Here is an 11,776-nt window from a genome sequence, read left to right on the forward strand (position 1 = left end):
ACGGCTATGATTCTATAAGGAAAGACATTATGAAGTGCTGCTGCTCGTAGGCTATCAGCCAACCAGACCAAATATTGATGATGATGTAAATCAAGTGTTTTCCAGTGTTAATCAAATGTTATGCTGCTGTGGCAGTGCTGTTGATAATTAAACTAGGTAGCTTGCTACACACATTTGACCGGTGACCGCATTTCAAGCCATGCATGTTTGGATACCAATCTCAGTACAGGGCAGACTGGAAAAGGACACATGTGACCTCCATACAGGGCAGTGGATGGGGAAGGGGTGGGGGGAGGCAAACTTGGCGACGTCACAACGACTTGGGGGCAGTGGGTTCAGAACAGCAATGGCAAAAGCTGTATGTAGAGCTGCCCTCATAACAGCCTCAATTCGTCGGGCATGGACTACAAGGTGTTGAAAGCGTTCCACAGGGATGGTGGCCCATGTTGAATCCCACATTTGTGTCAAGTTGGCTGGATGTCCAAACTATTGAGTGTGAAAAACCCAGCAGTGTTGCAGTTCTTGCACAAACCAGTGTGCCTGGCATCGACAACCATAACCTGTTCAAAGGCACTTAAATATTTTGTCTTACCCATTCACCCTCTGAATGTCACACACACAATCCATGTCTCAATTGTTTCATCGCTTAAAAATACTTATTTAACCCCTTCATCTACACACTCAGCACCCCCTACTTCCCGAGGTTATGCAGGTGTGTGCCTGGCTTGTGTTTGTGTTCTGTGTGAGTGAGTGTGCATCACTTGGTAGATGGCTAGTGATGGCTGTTCAACAGTCTGATGGTCTGGGTATGGAAGCAGTTTTTTAGTCTCTCGGTCATTGGCTCTGATGTACCCGTACTGTCTCTGTCTGTCAGACAGTAGCCAATTGAACATTCAGTGGCTCAGGGGGCAATGCCAAATTTCTTCAGCCGCCTGAGGTTGTAGAGGCGCTGTTGCAGTTTCTTCACCATGGGGTCAGTGTGGTGAGACCATTTTAGGACCTCAGTGATGTGCACGCCGAGGAACTTGACTCTTTTGACACTATTCACTGCAGCCCCGTCGATGAAGATGGGGTTGTGCTCCCTCTTCTGTCTCCTCTCATCCACGATCAACTCCTTTGTTTTGTTGACATTTAGGGAGAGATTATTTTCCTAGCACCACTCTGCCAGTGCTCTAAACTCCCTGTAGGCTTACTTGTCGTTGTTGGTAATCAGGCCTACCTCTGACGTGTCGTCAGCAAATTTGATGATTGAGTTGGAGTCGTGGGTGGCACGCAGTCATGGGTGAACAGGGAGTACATGTAGTTATGGCAGATAATATTCTATTTTTTGTGACTTTAATATTCACATGGAAAAGTCCACAGACTCACTCCAAAAGGCTTTCGGGGCCATCATCGACTCAGTGGATTTTGTCCAACATTTCTCGAGACCTACTCATTGCCACAGTCATACCCTGGATCTAGCTTTGTCCCGTGGAATAAATATTTTGGATCTAAATGTTTTTCCACATAATCCTGGACTATCGGACCACCATTTTTTTTACATTTGCAATTGCAACAAATAATCTGCTCAGACCCCAACCAAGGATCATCAAAAGCCATGCTATAAACCCTCGGACATATATAAAAGAAGCCAAAAAGCAAACTGTTGGGACTTTTCGATTTTTATACTCCAGTTTATAATATGATTATTTTAGAACAATGTGACTTGTATTAACACTATTTCACAATTTTAACATAGTGTTAACACAATTTCACAATAATGTTTTCTAAAGAAAACATAGGCCTATGTCTTAACCATTTACTATCAATCCCCATAGTTCAGAATAAATCAATTGGTGTGATGAACCATAACAAAGGGAGAAATGCAGAGAGCAAGGTAAAGCAATTTTACCAGTTGTATTTAGATTGTCATTATAGAGACACCTGTTGGATAAATGTGAGAGAAAAAAATTGGGCTAGTTTTCAGGCCTTGTGGGAGGGTTTTGGATTTTTGGACAATGGATTGTATTCGATTTGGAACCGGGCTGCCACCCGGGCATAAGCCAGGTTCAAAGCCAACGGCGTCGTCGGCTCAAAACAAAAGTGATGTAATTAAGCACGTGTAGTAATTAGTAGGATTCTGTGTTCTGTCTTCTGCCTTCCCAATGAAAACTAGTTCGAAAATTCAAACGTGTTTTATGAGAAAGAGATGTATGTTTTGGACGATGCTCCATGCTGCCTTTGCAGCCTTAATGCTTTATGTAAGAACCGGTCCACGAACGGGAATGCTAGATCTGCATTATCGGCTGCCTAGGCTATGATTGGGTACAGGAACAATGCCATCCATGATAGCCATCTTGAAGTAAGTGATGACGACAGGGAGGGYTCGAACATATTCCGTCTCTATTCTGGTCATTCACAAGTAAGGTTAGGTTGTAGCTACAAGCTACATACAGATTTATGTGTTACTGGAGAGAGAAGTTTTGCAAAAAAAAAGAAAAGGACAATTGCTCCCTCTGCTGTTTTTTCTTCGGAACAGCATCTTTGGACCAGTTTATGCCGTTTTTCTTCTTCTATGATATCATGCGTCCGCAAACAAACGTGTAAGGTGCATGTCGCCACCTACTGTGCTGGAGTGTGTGATCAATCATGGTCTGCCAAATTCTGTACCACTACGAAAATACAATTAAAAACCAAATAAATCCCAACTAACTTCTACCCCCCTACCCCCCCAATCCATTACAGTTGATCTAAATCATGCTGAAACAATCCACCCTTAGAATTATTTAGCATGTCAACAACCATTGATAGTCAATAAAGTTAACTTCCTAGCTTTCATTGGTAAGGTTAACAACACGACTCAGGTTATGGAACGCAGAAATGCCAGGTTGAAGGTTATAGTGGATACGGCAAAAGAGTTATTGGGGGTAACAGATGTTACTGTCAAAGTTTGTTTTTACACAGCACATTCATGATTGCAAGATTTATGAACAGGTCTCGAAACCATGCAGGACCAGCAGAAGCACCAGCTCCGACAGTAGGTTCACTTAGTACAGGAGCAGCAATGGAAGCTCCATCAGACCGCACTGTAGTTCCACCAATCTGTCTTATAACCTCTGCATACGATACATCATGACTGCTTTTATATTTCTGAGCCTCTAGCCTCTCTCTGCACCTGGCATCCACCAAATGCTGCACTATGTCCCTTCTTTGACCCTCTTCTCTACTGATCACCCTTTTTTCCTCAATCACTCTTCCTCCCTTCACATTTTCTTTAACATCATCTATGGACATACTGTAGATATTGTGACCCCCAGTGATGACTCCCATCAACCTAGCATAAGCACCAGGGTGTTGGTTTTTAATCTTCTTCCCATGAAGCTTTTCCATTTGCAGAATCTTCCCTTGCTGAGCCTGACTACCACAAAATATTATCAATCTACCTTTTCCAATGAACCGGGCTAGTTTGATTTTAAATGAGGCCCTGTGGTCTCATCAAACACTCACCACTTTCTACACCAACACATCTTTACTCTTGCATCATACCTTGGCCCTCTTTATGCTTTCTTTAGTAGACGCTTCACTGCTTTCAGTTTCATGACCTCTTTTCTTCCTATGTCTTTCCACTACTGACCATTCAGGTCATTGACCCTCATCCTCCCGCTCCATATCATCAGAACAGACACCCATATTGTTCGCATTCCAGCACAGCTGTTGCTTCACCAACTTCTTCTCAATTTCCTCCATTTCGTCCACACTACTCGCTGCCATTTCCAACCCGAGCGCGTTGTCAAGCCCTCACTCACACTCAAACCCGGGCCAGCCTTGTCATGTTTTTGATGAGACAAAGAACATTTAACAAACTGTTTTCAGCGCTACAAGTCTTCTCCTCTTCTGCAAACGCACTACTCTCAGCGATTACTGAGCATCAATCATTTAGCCTGAAATTGGGAAAAAGTTGGTTGAAGCAACAGCTGTGCTGGAATGCAAACAATATGGGTGTCAGTTCTGATGGTATGGAGCGTGAGGCATTAAAGAAAATATGAAAGGAGAAAGAGTGGTTGAGGCCAGGTTGATCAGTAGGAAAGAAGGCTTTCATTTATTTGACTTATCAGTGCTGCTGAGGTGTGAGAAGGTTATGCCTGGAAAAGTACAGATAGGATTCCTTAGTTTCAATGTCAGAGCATTTGTCCCTTCCCCATTGCAGTGTTTTAAATGCAAAAGAATTGGACATGTAGCTGCTCAATGTAAAGGAAGGAAAAGATGTGCCAAGTGTGGAGGGAAACATGATTACGGTGAATGTGGGAGTAATGTGAAGGTTAAGTGTTGTAATTGTGGGGGGGCATAGTACAGCATTTGGTGGATGCCAGGTGCAGAGAGAGGCTAGACAGACTCAGAGATATAGAATTAGTCATGATGTATTGTATGCAGAGGCTGTAAGACAGATTGCTGGAACTACAGTGTGGAATGATGGCGCTTCCATGGCTGTTCCTGTAGTAAGTGCACCTAATGTTGTGTTTCTGCTGGTCCTGGCATGGTTTGGAGGCCTGTTCAGAAATCTTGTACTCATGAATGTGTGGTGTCAAAGCACACTTTGATAATGAATAAAGTTGACTTCATAGCTTTTATTGGTAAGGTTATCAATACGACTCAGGTCTATCACTCTAGTGTTTAATTTCTAAATTGTAATTATTTCGCCACTATGGCCTATTTATTACCTACCTCCCTTATCTTTCCTCATTTGCACACTCTGTATATAGACTTTTTTTCTCTATTGTGTTATTGATTGTATGTTTGTTTATTCCATGTGTAACTCTGTGTTGTTGTTTGTGTCGCACTGCTTCGCTTTATCTTGGCCAGGTCGCAGTTGTAAATGAGAACTTGTTCTCAACTAGCTTACCTGGTTAAATAAAGGTGAAATAAATAAATAACAAGGTTGTAGAAAGCAGAAATGCCAGGTTGAAGGTTATTGTGGATACAGCAAAAGAGATATTGGGGGTAACAGATGTTACTGTTGAAATGGTTGTTGATATACTGAACAATCCTAAGGGTGGAGTTTTTCAGCATGATATAGATCAAGTTTAATGGGGTAGATGTTAGTAGGGATTTATTTGGTTTTTATTTTATTTTCATGGTAGTACAGAATTGGGCAGAACATGATTGATCCTACATTCCAGCACAGTAGGTGGCGGCGGCATGCACTCAAATGATTGTTTGCGGACCGCCATGATATCATAGAAGAAGAACCATTTAGCCTGGGAAGCAACCAGTTTACGCCATTACAAACACTTATTTCCGGTGTTCTGTCGAAACGYCCCCTCCTAGGAAATGCTTTTGAGAACTTGATATAGCTAGCTGAAGTGGAATAGAAAGAATCGCAAGAAGCGAGATCAGCGTGTTTTCAGCGTGTTTTGAGAGAAAAAGATGGCGGAAGCAGATGATGAAGTGGATTCTGAATCTAATGGCGGTAGAATCAAGGAGAATTGGAATATTGTCCAAAATAATGGAAAACGGAGAAAAGTAGTGTACAATGATGATAATTTAACTTTGTATCTTGTAGGACTACGGATTATTAATGAGGAGCAACTGATCGAATGACCAATCTTGAGGAATCCATTGGAGATATCCAAACTGGTGGAGAGAGTGCAGGGTAGAGTGAAGGCTGTGGGGATCAGGAGAGGCGGGCTTGTTTAGATTGTATGTGCTTCTGCGGATCAGAAGAACGTGTGTTGCGTCTCACCCGATTTGATACGTTTGAAGTGTCGTGTGTGTGTCTCTTAGGAACAGGGCACCCCTCAAGGGTTATAGCTGGTGTCTCGTGGGAAGTGGATGTTGAAGAGATGAAAAATATTCCTGGAGTGATTGATGCACGTCGGCTGAATCATGTGGGGAATTAAGAAAAAGAGAAGAGTCTATCTGTTCTTTTGTTTTTTGATATGGAGTCTCTCCCTATTCAAGTGCAGTTAGGGTATATTAACTACAGAGTCGGGTTATTTATCCAAAGACCAATGCAGTGTGATCATTCTAAAGCTTTTGGTCATGTATCATCAAGTGTTTGCATACGGGAGAACCCTAGATGTCCAAGTTGTGGAAAATATCATATCATGTTATAAAAGTGATGAAAATGTGACATGTTGCAATTGTGATGGGAACCATGAAGCCACGTCTTTCGAATGCCCCACAAGGGTGAAAGAGAATGAGGTGGCCAAAGTCAGGGCTGTCCAGAGCATTTCATATGCAGCAGCTGTTAAAGGGTTGAGGGTTTGAATGGTTCACCTGAAGAGTCCATGGTGGTGGATAGTCTTTCACTGCAGGGGTTACATTTCACGAGCAGGATCCTGACATTGTAAAGGTTAAGAAGGTGGCCTTTATAGCTATGGTGATTAATTGCCCTGCCAAGGTGGAGAGAAGGTCCAGGAAGATAGAAATCATTGTGGATGCGGCAGGGGTTCCTTGGGCTGAAAGATTTCTCGGCGAAGGAGTTATATGCAATATTGTCACAAGCKGTAGGGAGATTTGTTTTGTCAATGTACTTTTTCTATTTGGGTGGATTAAGTTAGTTATGCATTTTATTTTTTACCTTGTTTTGGTTTCAACCCGTCCAGTTGGTGGCGGCAAAACACATGTTTTGGTTGTAGTCTGTCATAAAACCCACAGAAGAAGAAGAAGTTTACGCCATTACGTGAGAAATGAATTAAGCGTCATCCTTTCGGGTGCAACTTCGATCTTAGTGGCGCGCGGCATTTTTGTTTTTTCCCCCCTCTCTCTAGCTTCAACTATACATACTGTTTAATTATATAACAATGGCGCGAAGCATACCCTTCTGCACAGTTCCCACTTGTCTGCTCCTTATCACCGGACTGTGTTATCGAGTAGCTGCCGACGGGCTGGTGAACGAGGAGGTGAAACGAACAGTGGACCTGAGCACGCACCTCGCTAAGATAACAGCAGAGATTCTTCTGTCAAACCAGGGAGACTCGGCGGTACATAGCTTTATCTTGGCAGTAGAGCCCGACTTGGCCCCCAACCTTGCGTACGTCGGAGCATCGGTAAGTTAATTAGGAATGCATTCGCTGTAAACCAAACATTTTTCTCCAGGTAGTGACCTAACACATGATTATAGGTAGCAGGCTAGGTAGTTAACCTAGCTAACAATAGCATGCATTTGTCCTGCAGCGCCCAGGCAAGGAAGCTAACTTACTACTTGCTAGATAGCGACTTCCTAACTAGCAAATGTATTTTGCTAACAATGCAAGGCTGTAACAAAAAATATATAAGTCAATTATGTAATTGTGGCGTGGAACTGTTTGAATGGGCTAACGAGTGCACTTCCGTAGCACTCGTTCTGTCAGGAATGACACGTATCCGCTGAGGGGAGTTACTTCCGTGTCGTATCTATATTATGAACAGCTCCTTTTGTGTGCATGATTTCGGGACCTTTGATTATGTAAGATAATATTTAATAACTAGTTAGAATAAATGTTTTCCTCATGGTGAGGGTTGTAAATTAAGATTTGTGTGTGTTATCAGTGATTGTGTGCACACCACCCATAGCCGTGGGGAATGAGTACTAACTCTACAGTCACAACGCAACATACTCAAACTCATTCCTATCTATAATGAATACAGYTCAGGTCCAGTTGCAGTAATAAGAGTTGAATTGCACCGGATTGGACAGACATGTAAACATGTGTGTCTTTGCCAGGTGAAGGGTGATGAAGAGGAGGATGGCATACTTGAGCTCAAACAGACAATGATCCAAGGCCAAAGGTGAGAGGTCTTTAATTGCTGGTGTATCCCTGTTCACTAACACTTCGAACACACCGACAGCGTCTTTGCGCAAAATAGTATGCAGCATCATCTGGATATGTATGCAACAAAAGTTAAACATTCACCTTCTGCTACCATTTCTGTCAAGCCATCTACGCATACAGTTTCACGCATAAGTATGTACCACACCGAACGCACTGCAACTGCCTATGCAATGCTGCAAGGCAAACACAACTTTTCATTGGAAATGAATGCAATTCTGATGTACCAAAATGCCATGATGCTATCGTTGTGTTGCTTATCCATTGTCAAGCATTAGACTATAAAGTTTCTAGATATGCACATTTTCACCATGTTAAACTTCACCTCTTTTTGAGTTTCTGTCACTGTTTTAGTTTGTCCCCTTGTTTTTTAAAGCCATATATGTTGGTGCTGGTGTCCACTGACCTGACCCCTCCTGTCTGCTAACCTCTTACAGTGGGGAGTTCTACAAGGTGCAGTTACCCTCCAGTCTGGGCGTTGGCGCTAAGCTGCGAGTGAAGGTGGAGACAGTCCTGAGCCACATTCTGAGGCCCTTTCCCACCCACATCACTCAGGCTGAGCGTCAGCTGGTGGTGTTCCAGGGCAACCACTACCTGTACTCTCCATACCCCACCCGCAGCCAGACCACCCGTGTCCGCCTTGCCTCTAAGACTGTGGAGAGCTACACCAAGCTGGGCAACCCCAGCAAGAGTGATGAGGCCATTGAGTACGGCCCCTTCCGTGATGTCGCCCCATTTAGTGAGGTATAATGTCTGAGGGCCCTGGGTTTGAGATGCATTGATCTGTTGTTGAATGGTCTGAACACTGTTGGGCCTGCTGAATAGCAAATATTGGCTTAGTAGATTCATATTTGGAAGAGAAGTTTGATATTTCTTTGTTTCTCATTCTTTTTAGGATGCCCTGAAGGTCCATTATGAGAACAACACCCCCTTCCTCACCATTAGCAGCATCACCCGCATCATTGAAGTCTCTCATTGGGGAAACGTTGCTGTGGAAGAGACCATTGACATGAGGCACACAGGGGCATTCCTGAAAGGGCCTTTCTCCCGTTATGACTACCAGCGCCAGTCTGACAGTGGCATCTCATCAGTCAAATCCTTTAAGGTGTGTTGATTTTAAAGACACTTTTATTGCCATGGAATATTGGTGCATTTGCAAATCATGCTCTCAATGGGGACTTGTAAAGATTGTATAATAACTACATCCTCTTTCTCACAAAGACCATTCTTCCTGCCTCAGCCCAGGATGTGTACTACCGGGATGAGATCGGCAACATCTCCACCTCCCACCTCCAGATTCTGGAAGACTCTGTGGAGGTGGAGGTTAGGCCCCGCTTCCCCCTGTTTGGTGGCTGGAAAACCCACTACATTATCGGCTACAATCTGCCCAGCTACGAGTACCTCTACACCCTGGGTGAGTTGAGTTGACTAGATTACCATATTACGATAACTGTTTATAACCAGAACTCTTTTTAAAGAGAAATGGCCTAACTGAAAGCTAAAAAATAATATGCTAATTCAAATATTCCTATGGTCCTCAGGGGATCAGTACGCTCTGAAGATGAGGCTGGTTGACCATGTATATGATGACCAGGTCATCGACTCCCTCACTGTTAAACTCATACTGCCAGAAGGCGCCAGGTGAGTATGCATGATGTGTATTTAGCATCTGTGGAAATGCATTGATCTCCTGTTTCATTTTATTGATCCATGTCTCTTCCTCTCAGGAACATCCATGTGGAAACACCCTACCCCATTGACCGTATTCCAGACCAGCTGCACTACACTTACCTAGACACCTTTGGCCGTCCCGTGCTGGTGGCGTCTAAAAACAACCTGGTGGAGCAGCACATCCAGGACGTAGTGGTGAGCTGCAATCCCCTAGTGGAGGAGGGAACAGAGACTTTAGGGGGGAGGTTCAGGGGAGAAACAAAGGCAGTTTTTCTTTGGTTTCACTTCATCTGGAAAACCAGAGTGCCATTACGGTGACAGGATTATTATAAGCAATGGCTCTGGAGTTATGCCACTGAAATATAAAAACAATTTAAACAATCAAGATGCATGCTTTACATCTGCAAACCCTTTTAGAGAAATGCTTTAGATGCTATGTAAGGTTCCCAATTGATGGTGTGAGTTCCTCTGTCTCTGTCTCATCCCCCAGGTGCATTATACCTTCAATAAGGTCCTGATGCTGCAGGAGCCCCTGTTGGTGGTGGGGGCATTCTACATCCTCTTCTTCACTGTCATCATCTATGTGCGCCTAGACTTCTCCATCACTAAGGTACACCATCCTCAACATACTTCTCAACATACTCCTCCTCAGTCTCTTTAATAGTGATAGCACTTGTACTCTCCACATCACTCCCTTCTATGTTTATCTCCTTTTTCCTGTATGCACTTGCTGAGTCTCTCGTCTCGCCCCCCGCCCCGTTTCAGGACCCTGCTGCAGAGGTTCGTATGAAGGTGTCCTCCATCACAGAGCAGGTCCTGACCCTGGTCAACAAGCGTTTAGGGCTGTACCGCCACATGGACGAGGTGGTGAATCGCTATAAGCAATCTCGAGACACAGGGGCCCTGAACAGTGGCCGCAAGATCCTGGAGGCCGACCACCGCACCCTCACCAACGACATCAGCTCCCTGCAGGCCCGCCTCAAAGCAGAGGGCTCCGACCTCGCAGATAAGGTGTGTGTGTGTGTGTATTCAATTGTGTGTACAGTGTTTGGTGTGTGTGTATGTACAGTTTATACCTACCTGTGTGCATACACTGTGTTGAACCTCACATTTCCTTGTGTTTGTCAACAGGTGGGTGAGGTGCAGAAGCTGGATGGCCAGGTGAAGGAGCTGGTGTGTCGCTCCTGGCAGGAGGCTGAGCGCCTGGTGGCAGGCAAGGTTAAGAAGGAGGCCTACATCGACAACGAGAAGACCCTCTCTAGCAAGAGACTGGAGCTGGTGACCCGCATCGACAGTCTGCTGGACACCCTGTAAACACCACTATACACGTGTCAGTGTACAAAAAACACACATGTGCTGCCCCAACTACACATCTGTTGATCCGGCCCTGCAGTTATTATAAAATAAGAAATATTTACCTTTGCACACATTCACCCGCAAGCTCATTGTCCATCCCAGTCACAAAGTACACACACTAAAGGAACCTGTAGGTGCATGCAAAGACTTGTGCCTCGCTAGAAACACAACAGCGTTATGCTTCACACCACAGGAAATGCTTGCGTCACACCTTACATGGCAGTCTAAGTTAAATTGCGAGGAAGAGCTCTGTTGTTCGTCAGAGTAAATGCAGAATTTTCATGTTTAAATTTGGAWTCTTAGGCCTCCCGGGTGGCGCAGTGGTCTAAGCACTGCATCACAGTGCTAGCTGTGCCACCAGAGACTCTGGGTTCGAGCCCAGGCTCTGTCGCACCCGGCTGCGACCGGGAGGTCCATGGGGCGACGCACAATTGGCCTAGCGTTGCCCGGGTTAGGGAGGGTTTGGCCGGTAGGGATATCCTTGTCTCATCGCGTACTAGCGACTTCTGTGTCGGGCCGGGTGCAGTGCACGCTGACACCATCGCCAGGTGTACGGTGTTTCCTCCGACACATTGGTGCGGCTGGCTTCCGGGTTGGATGCGCGCTGTTGAGAAGCAGTGCGGTTGGGTTGTGTTTCGGAGGACGCATGGCTCTCGACCTTTGTCTCTTCTGAGCCCGTACGGCTGTACGGGAGTTGTAGCGATGAGACAAGACAGTAACTACTAACAATTGGATACTAGGAAAGGGGGGTGTAAAAAATAAACATTTTGAATCTTTTGTGTATATAATATTATTTTTGTAACCTTTTTTGAATGGTCGGTGGTGATAAGGGTGGAGTAGTCATCAGTGCCCCTGAAATAAGGGATCCCTTGTGAGTCAAACAGTCTCTAAATGTCTTCGTCATATTCTTTGCACTTACGAACCATTGTTACTTCGCCCTGGCTGTTATATTTGAACAA

At 44.6% G+C, this 11,776-nt stretch overlaps 1 protein-coding gene across 1 annotated transcript; it reads left to right on the plus strand.

The window, feature by feature from the left end:
• Positions 1-6,688: 6,688 nt before the first annotated feature.
• LOC112071685 (dolichyl-diphosphooligosaccharide--protein glycosyltransferase subunit 1) lies at positions 6,689-10,937 on the plus strand. Its single transcript, XM_024139122.2, has 10 exons — positions 6,689-7,028; positions 7,685-7,749; positions 8,228-8,534; positions 8,686-8,895; positions 9,012-9,204; positions 9,332-9,431; positions 9,518-9,656; positions 9,952-10,071; positions 10,227-10,472; positions 10,593-10,937. The coding sequence occupies exons 1-10, from the start codon at positions 6,783-6,785 to the stop codon at positions 10,773-10,775; spliced, it is 1,809 nt and encodes a 602-aa protein (XP_023994890.1). The 5' UTR covers positions 6,689-6,782; the 3' UTR covers positions 10,776-10,937.
• The last annotated feature ends 839 nt before the right edge of the window (positions 10,938-11,776 follow it).

This window comes from Salvelinus sp. IW2-2015, unplaced genomic scaffold, assembly GCF_002910315.2.
Source record: "Salvelinus sp. IW2-2015 unplaced genomic scaffold, ASM291031v2 Un_scaffold1682, whole genome shotgun sequence".
Taxonomy (NCBI): Eukaryota; Metazoa; Chordata; class Actinopteri; order Salmoniformes; family Salmonidae; genus Salvelinus; species Salvelinus sp. IW2-2015.